At 45.5% G+C, this 25,192-nt stretch overlaps 1 protein-coding gene across 1 annotated transcript in view; it reads right to left on the reverse strand.

Annotated features, from left to right (window-relative positions):
* ANKLE1 (ankyrin repeat and LEM domain containing 1) overlaps positions 1-25,192 on the reverse strand; it is a 128,029-nt gene that overhangs the window by 15,764 nt on the left and 87,073 nt on the right. Inside the window, exon 8 of the mRNA XM_044278567.1 lies at positions 19,497-19,626. Within this exon, the coding sequence (XP_044134502.1) occupies positions 19,497-19,626 (130 nt within the window). The remainder of the gene's footprint in view (positions 1-19,496; positions 19,627-25,192) is intronic.

A 25,192-nucleotide genomic window follows, 5' to 3' on the forward strand; every position in this document is an offset into this window, starting at 1 on the left:
GGAAAGGGCAGCTTACCTGAGTGCTCTTCTTCACCCCCCACTAGGTCCGCGAGTCTTGGTTGGCTCTCTTTTCTGGGCTACCCAAGAGTCGCATAGTGGATTGCTTTCTCCACTTATTGATTTGTTGAGTTTGGATTCTCATCTGAACCGGAATAGCTGGTTCTGATACTTCGCCTTACAGGCGTGTTTGCATTTGTCTGTCTACCCTCTAGTGGTGTTCACCCATCCTTGTGTTTGTCCCTCCCTCTCCCTCCTCTCTCCCTCCCCTACCCCCCCCCACCCCCGCTTTCTGTTTTTTTTTTTTTTTTTTTTTTTTTTTTTTTTTTTACAGACCCGGACCATGTCGGAGATCACTTTTTCATCCATTAACGCCAACGGGATGAACACCCCAGAGAAGCGTTCCTCCATTCTCCGGCTCCTATGGTGCAAAAAGGTACAGATCGCCTTCATTCAGGAGACTCACTTCCGTAGGGATACTATGCCGAAATTTAGCTCCCCCCGCTACCCTGACGCTTATCATAGCTGCTATAGTGATTCTAAATCCAGAGGTGTGAGTATCCTCATTGCTAGATCCACCCCCTGGGAGTTTCTAGACTCTAGCGCTGACGATACTGGTAGGTATTTGTTTGTTAAGGGTAAAATAGGGGGCCAGTTGTATACCCTGGCCAATGTGTATTTGCCCAACACAAAGCAATTGAGAGCCCTTACGGGAATCCTGTCCAAATTGGATAGTTTTGCTGAGGGCACGCTTCTGGTCGGGGGGGGGGATCTTAATGTGGCCCTGGACCCATTGGTGGATGTATCCAAGGGCTCCTCTCACCTACCTTACTCTTACACTCGTCGTATCAGGAGCCTCCTTCATTCTCATCAGTTAGTGGATGTGTGGCGAGTGGTTAACCCCGATGTCAAGGACTTCACATTTTATTCCAATCCTAGGGATGTATACTCCAGATTGGACTATTTCTTGCTTAGACACTCGGCAGTACCCCTCATTGCCGCCTCCTCTCTTGACCCAATCACCTTTTCGGATCACGCCATGCTGCATGTCTCTCTGAAATCCCCTCTGCCTTCGCCCCGATCCTGGAGATGGCGTCTTAATGAGTCCTTACTTCAGGATCTGGAAGTGGCGCAGGGTATTGACTCGGCCCTTTCGCACTACTTTGAGGAAAACTTGGTAGATGATGCCTCCCCCCTCATGGTATGGGCTGCACATAAGTGCGTGATTAGAGGGGAGTTCATCAGACATGGAGCACGGCGTAAACGGGAGAGGGCTTTGGAGATTTCCCAGATTTTGAAGGACATTTCCGATCTGGAGCAGGTCCATAAACGCTCCCATGCACAGGCGGTTCGAGCTGAGCTCACACAGGCGAGGTGCAAGCTTAAAGATAAACTAGATACTCGTACGAGATACCTCCTTTCGCAGGGCAGGAGACACTTTTTTTGAATTTGGCAATAAGTGTGGTAGACTCCTGGCCAGATCCTTGCGCGAACAAAGGGCTAGGAACTAAGTCCCGCGCATTACTCCACCACGGGGACCGGTATTACACAATCCTGACTATCACAGAAGCTTTTTCCCACTTATCAGGACCTGTACAATCTTCCTCAGTCCAATCAAGCGAGTCAGGCCTTGGACTCGGCCATGGGCTCTTATTTGGCCAGGTCGGGCTTACCAAAACTGCCGAGTGAGGCCCTTGAGGGTTTGAACAGTCCGTTTACCACTGATGAGATTGAGGAGGCTCTGAAATCGATGCAACCTAGTAAGGCTCCAGGGCCCGACGGCCTGCCGGCCTCCTATTATAAGAGATTCCTCCCCCTCCTGCGTACTCCCCTTACCAATGCCTTGAATAAATTGAGCTCCGGAGTCCCTCTTCCTAAAGATATGTCGCATGCACACATTACTGTTATCCACAAGGAAGGTAAGGACCCGACCGCTTGTGCCAGTTACCGGCCCATATCTCTACTTAATGTAGACATTAAGCTTTTCGCAAAAAAGTCTTGGCCACCCGCCTGACTCCCTTCCTGGCGGACCTTATACATTTGGATCAGGTTGGCTTCGTTCCCTCAAGGGAGGCGAGAGAGAACACCACAAAAGTTTTGAACTTGGTCCATCTTGCCAAGATTCAACGTTCCAACTTATGTCTCCTTTCCACAGATGCCGAAAAGGCTTTTGACAGGGTGGGATGGCCATGGTTATTTGCAGTATTAAACCATGTGGGTGTGGAGGGTTCTCTATTGACATGGATCCGCTCCTTATATTCTTCTCCCTCGGCAGCCACAAAGGTTAATGGTGTCCTCTCGCCTCTCTTTGAGATTAGGAATGGTACGCGCCAGGGTTGTCCTTTATCTCCTCTAATCTTTATCCTCACTCTTGAACCACTCCTGAGGACTAAGGAAAAACCCTGACATCTCTGGTCTGAAGGTAGGAGAAAAGGAGTTTAAGATAGCGGCCTATGCAGATGACCTGATATTTAGGATTACCAAACCTCGGGTCACCTTCCCTAACTTAATTGAGGAATTCAAAGTATTCCATAACTTGTCCAATTTGAAAATTTATTTACAGAAGTCTGAAGCGCTTAATGTCTCCATTCCATCCACTCTCGAAGCCGGACTGGCGGGGTCCTTGCCTTTCCGCTGGACGACGGGCGCCATTAAATATTTGGGCACGATGATCCCAAAAGACTTGCGTGAGCTATTCCCGAGGAATTTTACCCCCCTCCTGAGTCGGATCAAAGACGGCCTCAAGAGGTGGTCCAAAGGCCTATATACGTGGTTCGGCAGGTGTGCCATCTTTAAGATGAATGTCCTTCCACGCCCATTGTATTTGTTTCAAACCCTCCCCATTCATATTCCGCCCAGTTTTTTCTCTGTTGTGCATCGTGTCCTCTTTAAATTTCTGTGGGCTGGGAAGGGTTCGAGATTGTCTAGATCCTTATTGCATGTGCCTGAAGGATTGGGGAGGGGGCCTAGGGATTCCTGACCTGAGGAAGTATTATGCTGCCTCTATGTTTCAACGCGTGGTAGATTGGTCCCGACATACTCAGTTCAAACAGTGGATTTCCATTGAGCAATGCACATCCCGGACTCCTTTGGCCCTTCTGCCATGGACAGATAGGAAGGTTCCTAGTGACCTCTCCTCTCATAGGCCCTACCCTGGCTCAATTCCGTAAGTACCAACAGATCTCTACAATCTCCCCCACGCCCTCCCCAATGTTCCCTGTCTTGGGACATCCGGACTTCCCGGCAGGTAGCTCAGGGGGTCCATTTGCTCAGTGGAGATCGAGTGGTAAGTGTCGGCGCCATTCTTTAGAACATCTGGTAGGTGGCTTACTTACTCTGAACTATTAGGACTGACGGATCCCTGCCCTCTAGGTCCCTGGCGATCGAGACAGCTTCATCACTTCCTTTCCTCGATCCCTTCCATTCAGGGGTCTGATAGGGCACTCACTCCTTTTGAAAAGACGTGTATTGGCTCCGGCCTTTATCGGCACTCTCTTTCAGAATTATACATGGCATTGGTAACGCCGGGTTCGGACTATCTCCCCTCTTACTCAGCCAAATGGGCCCAGGACTTGCAGAAGGATATCTCCTCCGACCAGTGGCTTAGGATTTTCCGATTTGCCCATAAATCTTCCATTGCCAGTAGATATCAGGAGGCCAGTTACAAAGTGCTGTCGAGATGGTACTATGTCCCAACCCGTCTCCAGAGGATGTTCCCGTCGGCATCTCCTCTATGCTGGCGATGTGACTCCCAACAAGGCTCCCTCCTACATGTCTTCTGGCATTGTGACAAAATCAAACCTTTCTAGGACTCGGTTCACGAGACCCTGGCCTCCATTTTTCCCTTTTCAATTACTAACACACCGGAGTTTTTCTTGCTCTTTCTCTCGGATTTGCCGTTGATCCTGTTTCGGCGGTCCTGTCTACGTCACCTGGTTATAGCAGCTAGGTCTTGTATCCCTGCGAGGTGGAAGTCTGCTTCTCCTCCCTCCATGGGAATGTGGATTCAGAGGGTTGAAGAGATACGGAGAATGGAAGAACTCACAGCATCTTTGCACGGTGGTAACAGAGCTTTTCTTGCTATGTGGTCCCCTTGGTTCACTTTTCAGGACTCTTCGGAGTACCGGAATTTGCTGGCTTGAGACACTCCTGTATACTTCTTTTATCCCCCCCCCCCCCCTCTGCATCCTTAACCCGTTGTCCCTTAATGCCTCCCTTGTGTCCCTGTCACGGTGCTTTAGTGTCACCATAGGCTGCATATCGAACACTGACTTGTGTGCTGTTATTGTTTGTGCATTGTTGGATTATGCTTAAGGATGTCAGTCGGCATAGGCCCGACTACTATTTTCTGATGTATGTGATTCAGCATGCCATGATTTTGTTCCTTTTGCGAAATAGAAATAAAGAATTTCAAAAAAAAAAAAAAAAAAAAAAAAAAAAAAAAGAAAATTGTAGATTCACACTGAAGGCATCATAACTATGAATTAACACACGTGGAATTATATGCATAACAAAAAAGTGTGAAACAACTGAAAATATGGCATTCTAGGTTCTTCAAAGTAGCCACCTTTTGCTTTGATTACTGCTTTGCACACTCTTGGCATTCTCTTGATGAGCTTCAATAGGTAGTCACCTGAAATGGTTTTCACTTCACAGGTGTGCCCTGTCAGGTTTAATAAGTGGGATTTCTTGCCTTATAAATGGGGTTGGGACCATCAGTTGCGTTGTGGAGAAGTCAGGTGGATACATAGCCGATAGTCCTACTGAATAAACAGAATTTGTATTATGGCAAGAAAAAAGCAGCTAAGTAAAGAAAAACGAGTGGCCATCATTACTTTAAGAAATGAAGGTCAGTCAGTCCGAAAAATTGGGAAAACTTTGAAAGTGTCCCCAAGTGCAGTCACAAAAACCATCAAGCGCTACAAAGAAACTGGCCCACATGCGGACCGCCCCAGGAAAGGAAGACCAAGAGTCACCTCTGCTGCGGAGGATAAGTTCATCCGAGTCACCAGCCTCAGAAATCGCAGGTTAACAGCAGCTCAGATTTTAGAGACCAGGTCAATGCCACACAGAGTTCTAGCAGCAGACACATCTCTAGAACAACTGTTAAGAGGAGACTGTGTGAATCAGGCCTTCATGGTAGAATATCTGCTAGGAAACCACTGCTAAGGACAGGCAACAAGCAGAAGAGACTTGTTTGGGCTAAAGAACACAAGGAATGGACATTAGACCAGTGGAAATCTGTGCTTTGGTCTGATGAGTCCAAATTTTAGATCTTTGGTTCCAACCACCGTGTCTTTGTGCGACGCAGAAAAGGTGAACGGATGGACTCTACATGCCTGGTTCCCACTGTGAAGCATGGAGGAGGAGGTGTGGTGGTGCTTTGCTGGTGACACTGTTGGGGATTTATTCAAAAATCAAGGCATACTGAACCAGCATGGCTACCACAGCATCTTGCAGCGGCATGCTATTCCATCCGGTTTGAGTTTAGTTGGACCATCATTTATTTTTCAACAGGACAATGACCCCAAACACACCTCCAGGCTGTGTAAGGGCTATTTGACCATGAAGGAGAGTGATGGGGTGCTGCACCAGATGACCTGGCCTCCACAGTCACCGGACCTGAACCCAATCGAGATGGTTTGGGGTGAGCTGGACCGCAGAGTGAAGGCAAAAGGGCCAACAAGTGCTAATCATCTCTGGGAACTCCTTCAAGACTGTTGGAAGACCATTTCAGGTGACTACCTCTTGAAGCTCATCAAGAGAATGCCAAGAGTGTGCAAAGCAGTAATCAAAGCAATTTGAAGAACCTAGAATATGATATATTTTCAGTTGTTTCACACTTTTTTGTTATGCATATAATTCCACATGTGTTAATTCATAGTTTTGATGCCTTCAGTGTGAATCTACAATTTTCATAGTCATGAAAATAAAGAAAACTCTTTGAATGAGAAGGCGTGTCCAAACTTTTGGTCTGTACTGTATATATATTTTTTTTTTGGGAGGTGACCAAAAGATTAAGAATTGTGTTTTATTTCTTTCCGTTAAGACGTTCACCACAATGTAAAAGTATTTTTATATTTTAATAGTTCAGACATTTCTACTGCTGTGATGCCCATTACGTTTATTTTTTATGGTTAATTTTTTTACATAAAATTGGGAGGGGGGAGATATTTTAATTTTTTATATTAGATTTTTTTTATTTTTGTAATGTTTTGTAAGTGCTTTTACTTTTTACACAAACTTTTAGCCTCCTTAGGGGGATAGAACCTGTGATCTTCTGATCGCTTGTCCCACATAATAGAGAATTACAGTCGTGGCCAAAAGTTTTGAGAATTGCATAAAAATATTGAAAATTGGAAAAGTTGATGCTTAAGTTTTTATAATAGCAATTTGCATATACTCCAGAATGTTATGAAGAGTGATCAGATGAATTGCATAGTCCTTCTTTGCCATGAAAATTAACTTAATCCCCAAAAACTTTTCCACTGCATTTCATTGCTGTCATTAAAGGACCTGCTGAGATCATTTCAGTAATCGTCTTGTTAACTCAGGTGAGAATGTTGACGAGCACAAGGCTGGAGATCATTATGTCAGGCTGATTGGGTTAAAATGGCAGACTTGACCTGTTAAAATGAGGGTGATGCTTGAAATCATTGTTCTTCCATTGTTAACCATGGTGACCTGCAAAGAAACGCCTGCAGCCATCATTGCGTTGCATAAAAATGGCTTCACAGGCAAGGATATTGTGGCTACTAAGATTGCACCTCAATCAACAATTTATAGGATCATCAAGAACTTCAAGGAAAGAGGTTCAATTCTTGTTAAGGCGGCTACAGGGCATCCAAGAAAGTCCAGCAAGCGCCAGGATAGTCTCCTAGAGAGGATTCAGCTGCGGGATCGGAGTGCCACCAGTGCAGAGCTTGCTCAGGAATGGCAGCAGGCAGGTGTTCGCCTCACTGTGCGTGCAGATGCGCTAAGACTTTTGGAAGATGGCCTGGTGTCAAGAAGGGCAGCAAAGAAGCCACTTCTCTCCAAAAAAAAAAACACATCAGGGACAGATTGATCTTCTGCAGAAAATATGGTGAATGGACTGATGAGGACTGGGGCAAAGTCATATTCTCCGATGAAGCCTCTTTCCAATTGTTTGCGGCATCAGGAAAAGGCTTGTCCGGAGAAGAAAAGGTGAGCGCTACCATCAGTCCTGTTTAATGCCAACAGTAAAGCATCCTGAGACCATTTATGTGTGGGGTTGCTTCTCATCAAAGGGAGTGGGCTCACTCACAATTTTGCCCCAAAACACAGCCATGAATAAAAGAATGGTACCAAAACACCCTCCAACAGCAACTTCTTCCAACAATCCAACAACAGTTTGGTGAAGAACAATGCATTTTCCAGCACGATGGAGCACCGTGCCATAAGGCAAAAGTGATAACCAAGTGGCTCGGGGACCAAAACGTTGACATTTTGGGTCCATGGCCTGGAAACTCCCCAGATCTTAATCCCATTGAGAACTTGTGGTCAATCCTCAAGAGGCGGGTGGACAAACAAAAACCCACTAATTCTGACAAACTCCAAGAAGTGATTATGAAAGAATGGGTTGCTATCAGTCAGGAATTGGCCCAGAAGTTGATTGAGAGCATGCCCAGTCGAATTGCAGAGGTCCTGAAAAAGAAGGGCCAACACTGCAAATACTGACTCTTTGCATAAATGTCATGTAATTGTTTATAAAAGCCTTTGAAACGTATGAAGTGCGTGTAATTATATTTCACTACATCACAGAAACAACTGAAAAAAAAAAGATCTAAAAGCTGTTTAGCAGCAAACTTTGTGAAAACTAATATTTGTCTCATTCTCAAAACTTTTGGCCATAACTGTAGTATGGCCTATGGGATTTTGACACTGCCTGCTGAGATGTGCCTCGTGCACAGCTTTTCAGGCAGTTAACCATGATATCCCTGATAGAACCTTCAGAAGGTCCAGGGCTGTTCTTGGAACTCAGATGCGATTTCGCTGCAGGGGCTCCGATCCATGTACAGAGTGGGCTCAGCGCAGTATGCTGCATACAACCCTTACACATAACATACACGATTATGTGTGAAGGGGATAATGTAAAAATGCCAATACATATTTATTAATCAAATATTTTACATATTAAAAAACAGAGGTTGCAATAATGTCTGTACAAGCAATTTTACACTTTGAAAAAAGGCTCAAGCATATTCCCTGGCTTTCCCTGCACCAAATGAGCACACTGTTCGCTTTGTATGGCATGGGCAGTACAGCAATACTGCTGTCTGAAATATCCAATGACAAAGCTCCACACTTGTCGGCTTAGGGTAAACAGCATGTAAGGCGCTTTGTTATTAGAGAGGGAGGCTGACGATTTTTCAGTTTAGGCCAGAAACAGCTCAATGCCGTGAAATTCTGATACCGGTGTGAAGAGGGGACGCTCGCACGTTTGGAAACATCTCAATCTTTAGCACTACCAGACTTCATGAATTTGCTTGTGGTAAGCAGCCTCTTACAGTGCTATTATTAAACAGGAAAAAAGGGCATATAGAAGAATCTATTTTTGGCTATTACTGTAGCCTGAATTCCCCTCCCCCCTTTCTCTTTTTCACATTTTACAAGCGGCACAGGCTGTGGTTTTTATATTGGGCAATGGATATCAATTTTACTGAAGTCCAGTACAAATACAGGTCAAATACATATGTTTAAAAGAACAAAAAATATTAAATTGGATTAAAAACATGGCTAACGAAATCCCCCCCTCTTGAAAAACAACCTAATGATAATAGTTGAAACACGTGGTCGTCACAGGTGTTGAATTCCTCTAAAGCCCAAAACATTAGGCATTCAACGGACAGAAAAGGCCTTTTATACTGCACACCCAGTAGTTCAGGGGTTCCTTGCTTCTCAGAGCGTCCACATCGGCCGTTAACCTAATGTAGTCAGACACCTGTCGGTCTAGCATTCCCTGAGGCTGGATCCGGAGGGCGGCCGTCGATGGGTTGGCTGCAAGAAAGATCTCATATCCGAAGTGACCAACATCTTCAAACCGCCCTCTTCTTGCATGCGCTGTTGGATTGGTACCCGCAACTGTTTCTCTGTGAGTGGAAATTCCTCTGCCAGTGCCCGCAAAAGCAGAATGCAGCATTTCTCGAAGCAAGGCCTGGAAGTGCTGCATTCTGACAGCCCTCTATGATGCTGGTAACATGTCCGCCATTTTGTGTTTGTACCGGGGGTCTAAGTACTCCTTGGGCTGATCTGGGTACTGTGTCAGACTGCTGGGTGGCGACCGTTTATACCTCCTCTTCCTGATCCGATGCCAAGAATGGCTGCGCATCAGTAAGATCTTGGAATGGATGGGAAAATGATTCCTCTGACTCGAGCGGAGGGGATATCGTGGTGGTGTTGTCTTCGGGGGTGCACACAGCAGAGAGTAAAGAGGGTGCAGAAGCAGAAGGCTGAGAGAGCCACTCAACCAAGTCTGGTGCATCCTTTGACGTAATCGCATGCACCTTCTGCAACTTCCCACTTGGGCTCCGGCCTGGTGCACCTGCCAGACCCCTACGGAATGGCCTGCCTCTGCCTGTAATTTTCAAAATGACCCTGTGACAAAAGTCCCTATAGAAGAGCAGTATTTGTGGAAGGCAGCAATCACACCCCTGCTTCAATAAATTTTTTTTGGGGGGGTAGGGGCAACTGGTATATCACACCAGTAGAATTTTTTTGTTCCAATGGCGTTTGTCAATCTGTGTAACTGCAGTATCACAGCAGAACCACACACAACTTCTGCACAATACAAATGCACTATACTATACTTTCTATGTTAGAAAGTAGGGATCGACCGATTATCGGTTTGGCCGATATTAATCGGCCGATATTCATGTTTTTGCAAGTTATCAGTATCGAAATCTAAACTGCCAATACCACCGATAATGCTTACGCCGCCTGCCGCATGTGCCTGCCCGAAGTCTGAGTCCGGCCATGTCTTTCGGCTGCCACTGCCAACTATCACGGGAGTACAGGAGAGACTACGCTTGTGGGCGTGCCTGCCTGCAACGTGCCGAACGGAACTCCATAGCAGACGCTGACATCATTGGAAGCGGTCACAGTGTTGGGCAGAGGCGAGAACCAGAGTGCCTGCGGCTGCCACCATTACAGTCTAGTCTAGACTCTATACAGTTGTGCCATGGTAAAATAAATACGTGCGCCGTCATAGTTTGTTACCTACAATCTGAATCACATTATAATAAATATAAATATATATATATATATATATATATTTATTACACACACACACTCCTCAGGCTCATACTATTATACAGTGTATTATATCATGTATTCTATACCTCGACCGTGCTACATCATACACAGTGCCACATTATATAGTATGTAATTGTATTGTAATGTGTGTCGTATGAGGTATATATAATACATATAACACACTGTATATGTGTTATATGAGGTATATAACAGTATATGATGGTATACTATTATCAGGTATAAGAGGACTCTAAGGAGTGTATGATAATAGTATGAAAGAGGTATATGATATATAACACTGTATATGTGTAATATAATGAGGTTTATATAAGGACTCCTATACCTCATTATATTACACACATACAGTGTAGGGCTGCAGCTAACGATTATTTGAATAATCGATTAGTTGCCGATTAATTTCTACGATTAATCGATTAATCGGAAAAAACGACAAAATTACAAAACAGAGAGGTTTATATGATCTTACTTGAAAAATGATGTTCAAAGGCCATATTAAAACAAATTGTGGACGACACTCATGGGGGATCTGTGGACGACACTCATGGGGGATCTGTGGACGACACTCATGGGGGATCTGTGGACGACACTCATGGGGGATCTGTGGACGACACTCATGGGGGATCTGTGGACGACACTCATGGGGGATCTGTGGACGACACTCATGGGGGATCTGTGGACGACACTCATGGGGGATCTGTGGACGACACTCATGGGGGATCTGTGGACGACACTCATGGGGGATCTGTGGACGACACTCATGGGGGATCTGTGGACGACACTCATGGGGGATCTGTGGACGACACTCATGGGGGATCTGTGGACGACACTCATGGGGGATCTGTGGACGACACTCATGGGGGATCTGTGGACGACACTCATGGGGGATCTGTGGACGACACTCATGGGGGATCTGTGGACGACACTCATGGGGGATCTGTGGACGACACTCATGGGGGATCTGTGGACGACACTCATGGGGGATCTGTGGACGACACTCATGGGGGATCTGTGGACGACACTCATGGGGGATCTGTGGACGACACTCATGGGGGATCTGTGGACGACACTCATGGGGGATCTGTGGACGACACTCATGGGGGATCTGTGGACGACACTATTATGGGGGATCTGTGGACGACACTATTATGGGGGATCTGTGGACGACACTATTATGGGGGATCTGTGGACGACACTATTATGGGGGATCTGTGGACGGCGTAGTTATGGAGAGGGGGGTCTGTGGACGGCGTAGTTATGGAGAGGGGGATCTGTGGACTGTTATGGGCATAACAGTGCACAGATCCCTTTCCTCATAACAGTGCACAGACCCCCCTCCCCATAGCAGTGCCATAGACAGATCCTCCCCCCTCCCCATAGCAGTGCTATACACAGACCCCCCCCTTCCCATAGCAGTGCCATAGACAGATCCCCCCCTCCCCCTTCCCCCTAACAGCCCCGGCCCCGATGCTTGCATCTTTATTTTACCTTTTTACAATGACGCTCCCGCTCCTGTAACAGCCAGGCAGAGCGGACGGCGGCGTAACGTCACTCAATCACGTGACGCGCCTGCTCCGCCCACTTCATGAATGAAGGAGGCGGAGCAGGCGTGTCACGTGAGTGAGTGACGTTACGCCGCCGTCCGCTCTGCCTGGCTGTTACAGGAGCGGGAGCGTCATTGTAAAAAGGTAAAATAAAGATGCAGCGACCGCCCGCCCGAATAGCAACGAATCGGCGATTATTCGATAACTGGATTCGTCGACAACGAATCCAGTTATCGAATATAATCGATTACATCGATTAATCGTTGCAGCCCTAATACAGTGTGTTATATTATATCATATACCTCGCTCATACTACATCATACACTCCTTAGAGTCTTTCTATACCTAATAATAGTATACCTATACATAACATATACTGTTATATATACACACCTCATGCTATTATATATAAATATACAGTGTGTTATATATTATATTATATACCTCATACTACATCATACACACATTACAATTACATACTATAATGTGTGTATGATGTAGTATGAATATGAGGTATATAATACACATGGTATATGTATAATAGTATGACTATATGAGGTATATAACACACATATTATGTATACTATTATCAGGTATATAAGGACTTTAAGGAGCGTATGATGTAGTTATGAGCGAGGTATTATACACTGTATATGTGTAATATGAGGCATGTATAAGGCCTCATGTACACGACCTTGGTGTGTTTTGCGGTCCACAAATTGCGTATCCACAAAACACGGATGGCGTCCGTGCACGTTCCGCAATTTACGGAACGGCACGGACACTCAGCCTTTAATATAACTGCCTATTCTTGTCAGCAAAGCGCAGACAATAGGACAGGTTATATATTTTTTCGCGGGGCCATGGAACGTAGCAACGGATGCGGACAGCACACGGAGTGCTGTCTGCATCTTTTGCGGCCCCATTGAAGTTAATGGGTATGCATCTGAGCTGCCAAATATGCGGCTTGGATGCGGACCAAAACAGCTGTGTGTGCATGCCATGAAGCCTAAGAAGTGTATGATGTAGTATGAGGTTTAACACACTGTATATGTGAGGTATATATTTATAACATACCTTATTATATTATACATATACAGTTACAGTGTGAATATATATATATATATATATATATATATATATATATATATATCTATATATCTATCTATCTATATATATATACATACACACACACACACACACCTCAGCTCATACTACATCATACACTCCACCTCACAAGCTTTTAATAATATATATATATATTTTACTCCCCCCTCAATTCCACATATTTCTTGCACAGTTGCGCACTGTTCCTTAATCTGTACTGTTCCTAAAAGGCTAATAGCACTAGTAGTCATGTTACCCTCTTCTTTCAATGCAGGTGGATGCACAACGAAAAAATAAAGGTATAGTCTGGGACTATTTTAGTCAACCCAATGTGCAACACATGCAAAATCAATGTGAGCATGGGATCGGCAACTGCAAAAACAAAGAATACATCAAATCTTTGGACCCATCTAAGAATTAATCATGTTGAATTATTTAATGACGCAGAAAAAGAAAGACAATCATCTCAAATACCAACTTTACTCCAGCCAAAAAATAAAAGACCTATTTCAGAAACACACAAAGTGGCAAAATTCAGATGAAATATCCCAACTTCTGGACAGAGCAATCACAGAGATGATGGTTACGGATAACCAGCCATTTACAATGGTGTCCGACTCTGGCTTTAAGTGCTTGATGTCCATAGTTGAGCCAAGGTACACACTGAAAAATGAAAAGTTTTACAGAACGGAAATGCTGCCAAAGATTCGTCACAAGGTGGTTCAGAAAGTGAAAACAATGTTACAACCAGAGATCGCTGGCAATTCACTCTCATTCACTACTGACTGCTGGTCTGGATCAACAGAATCACTAATGAGTCTTACGTGTCACTTCATTGATAATGGGTGGACAAAAGGCAGTTGGTGTTGAACACAAAGGTGATGCAAGGATCCCACACTGGCGAGTACATTAAAGAAATGTTTCTAGGCATGCTTGATGACTGGGGAATAACCAAAGATAGAGTGCTGCTTGTGCTTCGAGACAGTGGAGCAAACACGGTGAAAGAAATGAAGCTTGCTGAAGTGTCAGATCTCAGCTGCATGGCACACACCCTGCAACTTGTAGTAAATGATGGTCTGTCAAGCCAGAGAGCTGTGATCTACATAATTGCCATGCTAAAGAAGTGCGCAAGTCATTTCCACCATTCATTCATTGCCAAGCACCGACTGAGGTGCATTCAGTCAGATCTTGGCCTGCCCCAAAACAGCCTGATTCCGGCTGTTCCAACACTGTGGAACTCCACACTCCATATGCTACAAAGAATGCTGGAACAAAAAAGCGAGCTCTTAGCATCTACCCTGGTGAACATGGAGGATATTCTTGCCCCAATGCTGATCAGTGGGAGATTGTAGCAAATCTGATTCAGACCCTCCTCCCAAAAGTGACCCTAGAGGTTAGCCATAACGACACTGTCATCCGTCATTCCATGTGTGAGAATGCTGAAGATGCTTCTTCAAGAGAATGAAGGGCCCACTACATGAGGCATTAAAACGCTTAGGGAGGTCATGAAGGAAAGCCTCAAACGTTTTTTGAAGTATGAAGAGAATATAAACGTAGTGTTGGCATGTCTTTTAGATCCTCGATTCAAACATCATGCTTTCTCTTCTGATAACGTATTGAGCAAGGCAAAATAATGGCTGACAGAAGATATGCAAAAGATCCTGATGTTACTAGTCTGGAAGAGCCTACTACTAGTACTACTAGTCTGGAAGAGCAGGATGATGATGCCACAGAAACATACAAATTCCCAAAAAGGAAACACATGGAAAAAAGGCTTAAACATGGCCAAATTGATGCCAAGTTCAGCGTTTTATTGGGGCCTCATGTAGAGGATTCTCCAACTATACCAAAAGTCTGCCTTGATGATGAGCTTCATCTTTATTTGAAAGAACCAGTGATCAATAGAAAGGACAATCCACTTGAGTGGTGGAAAGAAAATGAGGCACGCTTTAAAACCCTTGCTTCTTATGCCATAAGATACCTTTGCTCTCCACCCTCCTCTGTACCTAGTGAGCGTGTTTTTAGTGAAGTGTCAGCAATCTACAAAAGGAACAGAAGCTTTCTGCACTACAATGTACTCCTTCTGAACTGAAAGTATTGAAGAAATTCTAAATAATCTCTCATTGTGTACCAAGGCGGGCTCTCGGCACATAAAAGTGAAAGGATAAATTCCAGCACTGGATAAATTTACCGTTGCACTTGCATTGTATTTATTTTTAATTTCATATCACAGGTTTCATCTTGTGGACATCACCTCCCACCATAACAGGTTGACATGTTTCGAATGTCCAGGAGGTTACAACTAAGGGTACTTTCACACTTTAGTTTTTCTTTTCCGGCATAGAGTTCCATCACAGGGGCTCTATATCAGAAAAGAACTGATCAGTTTTATCCTAATGCATTCTGAATTGAGAGCAATCCATTCAGGATGCATCAGGATGTCTTGACTCTTCAGTTCAGTCTTTTTGACTGATCAGGACAGAGATAAAACCGCAGCATGCTACGGTTTTATCTCTGGCCCAAAAAACTGGCGACGGAACTGCCTACCGGATTTCTCTGCCGCAAGTGTGAAAGTAGCCTAAGAACGCTACAGTTTGAAACATGTCAACCTGTGGTGGTGGGAGGTGAATCAGGTGAAGTCCACATTTGAACATTGTTGCTCTTTCTTGTTAGTTGTTACCTTTTGACTGATATAAAAAAAAAATATGAAAAAGAAGAAGTGGTACAATTTGTTGTATTTGACTCATATCACCAATGAAAAAGAAAGATTTACAAAAAAATCTAAATGTTGTTAACAATAAACATGTTAAACAGCAGATTTGTGTAGGATTTTTTTTTTCTAAAAACAGAATATCAGTATAAATTATCGGCTATCGTCCTGAAAGTTCACAGATTATCGGTATCGGTCCTAAAAAATTAATATCGGTCGATCCCTATTAGAAAGTATACTATAAGTACTATTACACCCGTCAGTAAATCACACCTATCGATAGCACACCTATACCAGTCCTTAATAGGACTTTTGTGGCCCTATTAGCTAGCATCTAGTGTCCTTGACAGTCTGTCCCTGCTCCACACAGCAACCTCTCCCTACACTGGTAAAAGACTGAATGTAAAATGGCAGCCAGATCAGGTTTTATCATAAGGTAGGGGGTATGTCCTTGTGCTGAAATGATGGGAACATGGAGGTATGCGGCCAAAGGAAGGTCTACGGCCAAAAGGAATTCCCCCCGTTCTAGAGAAGCAATTACAGAACAAAGGGATTCCATCCGAAACCGCTGGAGACAGAGAAACCTGTTCAACAGTTTGCGGTTCAGGATTGGGCGCATGGAGCCCTCCTTTTTGGGCAGCACAAAAAGGTTCGAGAAGAACCCCTTGAACCTCTCTGCTGGGGGAACAGGAGAGATGACTCTGAGGTCCAAAAGTGGCCTGGGAGAAGGCAGCCGCCCGCAGTCCCGTGGAGGACAGGATTGAAAAATAACCTGTCTGGGGGAAGGGACGAGAACGCGATTGCGAGGATACAATCTCGAGTGCCCAAGCGTCGGAGACGTTGGTCCGCCAGACATCTTAGAAGAGGAGACGGCTGCCCGCCACCCTGTTGGGTGGGGGCGCACCTTCAGGCTGAGGATTGCTGAGCCGCAGAGGGTCAAGCGGCCATGAGGCCTGGTACGCCAGGATGGCGGTGTCCGAAAGGACGGCTTTTTATGCAGATCCTGGGCAGTAAACACGGTCCCCCTGCGGAAGAGCTCACAGCAGTGCGGGAACTAGCGATTCGACGAAAGGGCCTACCACGTGAGGAACCTGACCTAGCGCGAGAGGCACGCTTCGCTCTAGGTTGTGGGAGATGGGTGCACTTTGGCATCGGAAATTATTTAGTCCAGCCGGGTACCAAAGAGATAGGCGCCGGCGAAGGAAAGTCCGGTTAGAGAATGCTTGGAAGTCTCATCCGCTGCCCACACCTTCAGCCAGAGCTTGCGGCATAAGGTGACTACAAGCGCTGAAGAGCGCGCAATAAGAGCTCCTGCGTCCAAGGACGCTTCGCAGAGGAACTTCCCCGTCTTGGTGATCAGCTGTGCCAAGGATTGGAGATCCTGAGCAGGGACTTCAGATACCAAGTCCTGGTCCAGCTGGCTGCCCCACTCAGAGATTGCCTTTGCCAGCCACGCGGAGGTGAACACGGGCCTAAGGGCTGACCCTGAAGCTGCAAAGAGGGACTTAGTCAAGCATTCCATCCGACGGTCTCCAGGGGTCTGAAGGGAGGATCTATCGGCTACAGGAATAGCCGTATTTTTGGCTAGCCGTGAGACTGGTGGGTCGACCTTAGGAGGGGATGCCCACGTGGATACACAATCTGCTGGGAATGGATATAGAACATCCAGCTTTTTAGGGGCGTAAAAACGTATGTCTGGATGATCCCAAGCCTTAGAAACCACAGCTGAAAAACCAGTATGGCAAGGAAACACCTTCGAGGCCTGTTTTAGACAGAAAAAGGATACCCCCTGTTGGTGGGGGGGTGGATCATACTGTACCTGGAAGGTGTCCCAGATGGCAGCAGAGAGGCTATCTACGGTGGAGGCCAGCTTGGAAGGCTGCTCCGTATCCATGTCCAAATCAGAATTCTCTATCTCTCCTTCGGACGGCACGTCCCCAGGAGAAGAAAAACCTGAGTGAGATCTTACACAGGGTGGAGAGGGGGATGCGTCAGTGGGACGCTTCTGTGATTTCCTTGGGGGGGGGGGGGGGGGGGGGGGGGACACCCGAGCAAGAAGCCTTGGAGGGTGCATCCGAGGGAGGTGCAGCCTGTGCTGGTGGCGGATTCTCAACCAAGCGACCCACTATAGCTATGGTAGATTTGGAGATGATTTTAGAGAGGTTTTCTACCGCCTGATAGAGGGTTCTGGCCCACTCCGGCAACTCAGATGCCAAAGAGGGAGGCAGCAGCAGTACTGGCTGAAGGGGGGGGGGGGGGGCCTGCCTGGGCGCCAGACAAGCAGTGCAGACAATCTGGTTGCCCGCAAGGGAATTTTGCCTGACATATAGAGCAGGCATAATGGACAGCTATTGGCAGCTTAGGATGAGCACCCGTGGGATCAGACATGATGGTTACCCAGGGAAGGACACACCTGAGGCTGGAGAGGGTACAGTGACCTGAGGAGAGGAGACAAAAGATCCTACCAGAGACCGGAGCAGCGCCGCCGAGGAGGATGTCCTGTGAGGAGAGCTTCCTGAACGCTGTGGCAGGAAGAGAAGGCCCCACCCCCTCAGGTCCCACGAACTCCCGCTCAGCCTCTGCTGCGGCGGTGCGTGCGCCGAATTAACCCCCACAGCACCTGTAGTGATTAGGACGGCGCTCCGCCAGCAGAATGCCGCTCGTCTGAAGCGGGAGAGAAGGAAAGCTATGTGCCACTGGCGGGTGCCGCTTTGTCTCCTAGCGTCCCGGATCGAGCGCCGAGATAGGTCCAGTCCCCTCCCGACCTCTCTGTTCGCCGGGAATCTAGTGTCCCTGAACTTTGCCTGTCATGTCTAATAAAAAGTCACCCCCCCCCCCCGCAGGTCGAGTCACGTAGGAGACTGGCGTGCCTCTTCAGAAAGAGGGGGGGGGGGGGGGGGGTCGAAGGCCAGGAGCAGGCATTACTTATCTGTCCTGCCGCCATCTTTAACCTTCCTCTTCTCCAGCAGGGTCACCCCTTCAGCTATTGGCACCATAGTGGCAGGATGCTGAAAGAGGGACTTGGATGGGTGACCCTTCGGCTGGCGGGATGCAGGAGAGCGAGGCTGTCCTGGTCCACCTTCCCTTCTTATGCAGAGGAGGCAGCGTGGCGGGCCAACGCTGGCATGCTCCCCCGGGAGAACAGGGAGGCTAGGCGACCACTGTTTCCCAGCTGAAAAAGAAGGAAAAACATTAAATAAAAAACCTGCAGAGCTACCCTCTTGCCTCCTATTGACACTAGAAAAAAACTAAAGCTCTCTCTCCAAGCTGGAGGGAGTATAGCTGCCAGGGGAGGAGCTAACAGCTTTCACCTAGTGTCAACGCCTCCTAGAGGACATAGCTATACCCACGGTTCCTGTGTTCCCCAATGAATATGGGCGAGAAAACTCTAGTTTCTTTGTATTTTAGTCCAAGGTCGCAACATTCAAAACGTGAAAAAAAGTGAAAGGGTCAAAAAGTTCAGAATGTACTGTAGTTCATCAATACCACAATCTGTAAAAACCCACTTTACAAAAATGTATGCACAATCCTTATCAAATATACAAGTGTGGATGAGCAGTAATGAAAAAGCTGAATGCAGAAAACTCAAACTCATACATATGCTGACTGTGGTCAGCAGAGTTTGAGCATGTTTCTTAATGTATATCAGGGAATTTGGAGTTTCAGATCAGGAAAATGAAACTCCGACCACTATGAAGATTTCACTGAGAAATTAATCGGAATAGATTGCTAGACCTAAAAATTACATTATGAAGGTGAATATTAGTTTTATAGAGTTCAGAACTGTATATAAATAGAATGTATGTTTATAGCTTAGACAACTGAACAGATAAATGAATAAGTGTTACCAATGGCATCCACCATGCAGGCTTCTCTTGTGTAAGCTTCCACTGGGATGGTGTTCTGGAAACAGTGCAGAGACAGCACACCCTGGCCACTCTTCCAGATATCTACAATGTGCTGAACTTTAGAACAAGGCTGAAAAACAAAAACAAAAAAACAGAATTAACAATTCTTGCTTTCTTGGCAGTTTGTCAAAAATAAAAAAAATCTGTTACGTTTATCCACTATTGTGAATAGCGACATGGAAGGAGTTGAAATCTTTGAATGTAGAAATTCAAACAATCTTGCCTTCCATGGCAAAAAATAAAATGTATCATTGCATTGGTTATCCCCAGGCTATATAAGCATACATATTACACCCTGTACTCCCTTTCATATCCTGTTCTAATGAGATTTGAAAAATCTCATAACAGCTCGACTTCTCCCTGGCTGTGAAGCGGTCTTCAGCGATTGGACAGCATCACAGCCAGGGAGAAGGAGACGCCCACTAAGAAGAGCAGAGGTTTCCTCCTCCCTGTACCGATGCTTGTGATTAACATATTGAAACAAAAAAATACATAAAACTAGGGAGTAATGTGTTTTTTCTTCGGTTCCACCCTATTTGGAATTTTTTTTCCAGCTTCCCACTACATCACATCACATCACATGCAATATAAAAAGTGTGCCATTAGAAAGTACAACTTGTCCTGCATAAAACAAGCCCTCATATAGTTATGTGAACTGAAAAATAAAAACTGGAGCAAAAAATAAATAAAAAATCTCTGCATCAGGAAAGGGTTCATTATAAATGTCGAGCACTAATGAATGATTTTTTGCAATAACAATTAGGTAAATGCTCAAATGCAGCATGATCAATCAATATTTGTTGTTCATTTTGTGCATTTGCTTAATGGGGTATTCCAGTTGTAGCAAGCTACAGTATGTCCTTGGAGTGTGGGGGGAAACCGGAGTACCCAGAGGAAACCCACACTTTTTGGTCAGTTGCTATGGCAGCCTTTGGCCTTCTGAAGGCTCTGAGACCTGTTATAGTGGGGTTTCTATCAGGCCTGGTCTGTGAATGGGGCATATTGTACTCTATGCCAGTGTACCATCAAGTAGTCAGTGCATTTTGAGAAATTAACACTTCAGGGGAAAACATGGCTGCTGAAAGATCAGGAGCTGAAGGAGACATTTGTCTGGGCAGGCTTTTTTTTTTTTCTGTTATACTGCCAAACTGGGAAATGGCCAGGATTCTTATGTAATTTTTTATTTGAGAAACTGTAGGCACAATATTGTTAATTTCTTGCTTTCAGTCAAGGTGCTTTTGGCTACATCTGTAAATATAAAAAAGTTAAAGGGGACAGAATGTGGCGATGCAATGAAAAATGTAAAAATATTATAACACAAGAAAAACTACAGAAATGTCTTATCGCTGTAATCATACTGACCCAGAGAATCAAGGTAACAGAACAGTTTTACCACCTAGGGGACACCATAAACCAGTTTCCCCCCCCCCAATTCCATCCTACTTGAAATTTTTTCCAGCTTCTCGCTACATTGTATGCAATATAAAATGAAGCCAATTAGAAAAAAAAAAGGTCCTTAACCCCTTAGGGACTTAGGGCGTACCGCTATGCCCTCTTTCCTGAGTCCTTAAGGACCCAGGGCGTACCGGTAAGTCCTGTGTAGTTTTGATCACTGCCGGCCGGTTATTAGCGCTTATGCAAGTTTCTGATCCCTGCGGTGCCTATATTTCTATGTTAACCCCCCCTGCAGCCCTCTGTGTCTTTGTGCCTGCATGCGCAGCGGGTGGGGGGGGGAGAATGCGGGAGGCAGGCGTGCGATCTTCCACCCGCCACCTGTTTATTTTCAGGATGGCCGAGCGGTTGAATCACAGTGTCAGCTCATTGCTGACATCTGTGCAAATGTCCGCCGTTTTAACCCCTTCCATGCCGCGGTCCATATGGACCGCTGTATGTAAGAGGTGAAGAGGGAGGGAGCTCCCTCCCTCTCCCATCGGGGGGCTGCTGTGCCTTTGCAGCCTCTGGACAGGATGGGGTCACAGAGGGAGGGAGCCCTCCTCCCTCCCCGTCTTCTCAGTTGTGGCAGACTGGGAAGGTTCCCATGGCAACAGGACGCCTTCTCAGGCATCCTGCTGTCCATGGTGCTGAACAGATCTGTGCTAAAGGCATAGATCTGTTCAGACAAAGTGTGAATGAAATACAGTGCAGTACACTATCGTGTACTGTACTATACAGATATTAGACCCACTGGATCTTCAAGAACCAAGTGGGTCTGGGTAAAAAAAAAGTAAAAAAAAAGTGAGAAAAAGTAAAAAAAATAAAAATAATTGAGATCCCTGATTAAGAATAAAAAAAAAATAAAAAAAAAAAAAATCCCTACACATGTTATATATCGCTGCGTCCGTAACGACCCGATCTATAAAAAAGTCTTGTTACATTTCCCGCACGGTGAACGCCATAAAAAATAAAAACTATGATGAAATTGAATGGCCCCAAAAAAAAAAAAAAAAAAAAAAAAAAAGGCTCTCAGACTATGGAGACACAAATTATTATTTTTTGGTTTAAAAAAGGAGTGTAAAACCTTAATAAAAATTTACACATATTAGGCATTGCCGTGTCCGTAAGAACCTGCTCTATAAAAATATCACATGATCTAACCCCTCAGATGAACAACGTAAAAAATAAAAATGGTGTAAAAAAAGCTATAATTGTCACCTTACTTCCAAAAAAAGGTACTAAAAGTGATCAAAAAAGTCATATGTACACCAAAATAGTACCATTCAAACCGTCATCTCAGCCTGCAAAAAATGAGACCCTAAGATAATCGCCCAAAAAATATGGACACTAAAATGATTTTTTTTTGCTTCAAAAATGATATCGTGTAAAACTTAAATTTATAAAAGTAAACATATTAGGTACCACTGCGTCCGTAACAACCTGATCTATAAAAATAGTACAGGATCTAATCTGTCAGATGAACCCCAATAAAAACGATGCCAAAACAGGCATTTTTGGGCAAATTTTCAATTTTTTAAATATTTTTTCCTGCAACAAAGCAAGGGTTAACAGCCAAACAAAACTCAATATTTATGGCTCTGATTCTGTAGTTTACAGAAACACCCCATATGTGGTTGTAAACTGCTGTACGGGCACACAGCAGGGCGCAGAAGGAAAGGAATGCCATATGGATTTTGGAAGGCAGTTTTTGCTGGACTTGTTTTTTGACACCATGTCCCATTTGGAGTTTCTACTTTAGGGGTGCCCTAGAGTAGAAACTCCAAAAAGTGACCCCATTTAAGAAAACTACACACCTCAAGGTATTCAAAACTGATTTTACAAACTGTGTTAACCCTTTAAGTGTTCCACAAGAGTCAATGGCAAATGGAGATGGAATTTCAGAATTTCTATTTTTTGTTACTTTGCTTCACAAAAAGTGTAATAGAGCAACCAAAAATCATATGTACCCTAAAATAGCACCAAAAAAAAGCTGCCACCTTATCCCGTAGTTTCCAAAATGGGGTCACGTTTTTGGAGTTTCTACTCTAGGTGTGCATCAGGGGGCTTCAAATGGGACATGGTATAAATAAACCACACGGCGTTCCTTTCCCTCTACGCCCTATCCTTTGAATAGATCATCAGCATCTGATCGGTGGGGGTCCAGCTCCTGGGACCCCCGCCGATCAGCTGTTTGAGAAGGCAGCAGATAGCGCACTGGCCTTTTTGCAGTTTACCTCAGGCGAGTGACGTCGCTACTACCATCACTGGCCTGGGCCTGGCTCAGCTCCATTAAAATGAACGGGGCTCAGCCGTGCCCAGGCAAGTGATAGTAGTCGTGAACATCATTGGCATGTGGGGAAACAGCAAGAAGGCCAGGGCGCTACTGCCAGCGCTTCTGCCTTCTCAAACAACTGATTGTCGGGGTCCTGAGTGTCAGACCCCCATCAATCAGATGCTGATAATCTAACCAATCAAAAAGGATAGATCAGAGGAAAAAAAAAAAAAGCTACAGACGCCCCTTTAAGTGGTTAATCATTATGCAAAAATGCATTTAATAATCCTGCTTCCTCCATCAGACCCTCCCTCTCCTTAACCACTACAGGAGCGCCGTACAAAGGATCGCGTCCTGGCGACGGCCCTGTTATTCCTCCAGGACGTGCCGGCGCGTCCTCTCGCGAGACGCGAGATTTCGGGCAGAGGCGGCCCTCGCATGCGCATTGCGGGGCTGCAAAAGTTAAAGGAGTATTTCGTCACCAGCCTGCCAGGCAATGAGCATCTCTGGCAGGCTGGCGATTTTCAAAAAACCGAATCAGAAGCCATTTAACACCTTATATTTATAAATATAAGGTGTTAAATGGCTTCTGTGCTCCTCCTCTGCCGGTCCTTTTTGTCGGTTGGTCCCAGCAGAGAAGCACACCTCACAGTGAGTACACCAAACAGTACACTTAGCCCCCAGCTCACCCCAATAAACCCCTTGGTCGCCCCTGCCAATCACCTAGTGAAAGGGAAAAAAGTGATCAGTGTAAACTGTCACTTTTTTTTTTCACTAGTATTGACAGCTAGGTTTTAGGGTAGTTTAGGCCCCTTTGTTAGGAAGCCCAGCCCACCGCACCGCAGACACTGATTCGCTGATTAGCGTATCGCTAATCAGCATTTGTACTTTTATAGAATCTGTAAGTGATCAGAACTGATCAAAGTCAGATCTATAATAGTATTAGTGTCACCTTAGTTCGCCCTCCACCCAAAACGCAGTGTTTGCCCGATCAGGCCTGATCGGTCGCCCACACGTGTGTTCACCCACGCCCGCCCCAGTGACAATTTTTTTTTTTTATCACTGCACAATCACTTTACAAGCGCTGCGGCGATATAAAAAAAAAAAAAAATTATACGTTTTGATATTTTTTATCGCAGCGGCCTCCGGTACTTCGCTAGCCTCCCATTTGTAAGACAGGCTTGCTTTTTTTCTTGGGTAGTCTCAGGGAATACCCCCTAAATTTAGTTGTCCAAATGTCAAAACAGGGGGTATTCTTCTGAAGAGGCCTACAGGCTTCTGACCCAGTCGGATGAGGAATGGGAACCCTCATCTGACTAATCCAGTGGGTCAGAATACGAACCTGTAGAAACCAGTGGCAGTCTGACCCAAAGTTCAGACGAGGAGGTTGAGGTCACTGATACCACCAGGCGTACCCGGCCCAGTGTTGCTAGACCACAGGTTGCGCAGGATCCGCTTCAAGGTCAGCAGAGTGGGGCTGGCGCTGTCGGATTACGTGGTGAGGCATACACCAGCAGCGCAGCCCATCCTGGACCTAGTACCAGCACTGCCGTACAACATGGTGAAGTTGCGAGCACCAGAAGGGCAGTTGAAGCTGGTACAGTGGCATGTGCATTAGTTCCCCCGTCGCAGCCACAGCACAGACAGGCCCGTAGAGCCCCTAGAGTCACTCAATTTATAGCCACCAACCCGGGAAGCTTTTATGCCCAGTCTTTCCGGTGGAAACACGTCCAAGTTTCCGAAATTAAAACTTTTCTGGGCCTTCTCCTCAACATGGGCCTAACAAAAAAGCATGAATTGCGGTCATATTGGTCCACGAACCCAATTCATCACATGCCCATGTTCCCTGCTGCCATGTCCAGGACACGATTTGAGACCATCCTGCGTTTCCTGCACTTTAGTGACAACAGCACCTCTCGTCCCAGAGGCC

The sequence above is a fragment of the Bufo gargarizans genome, chromosome 1 (assembly GCF_014858855.1).
Source record: "Bufo gargarizans isolate SCDJY-AF-19 chromosome 1, ASM1485885v1, whole genome shotgun sequence".
In the NCBI taxonomy this organism is placed as follows: Eukaryota; Metazoa; Chordata; class Amphibia; order Anura; family Bufonidae; genus Bufo; species Bufo gargarizans.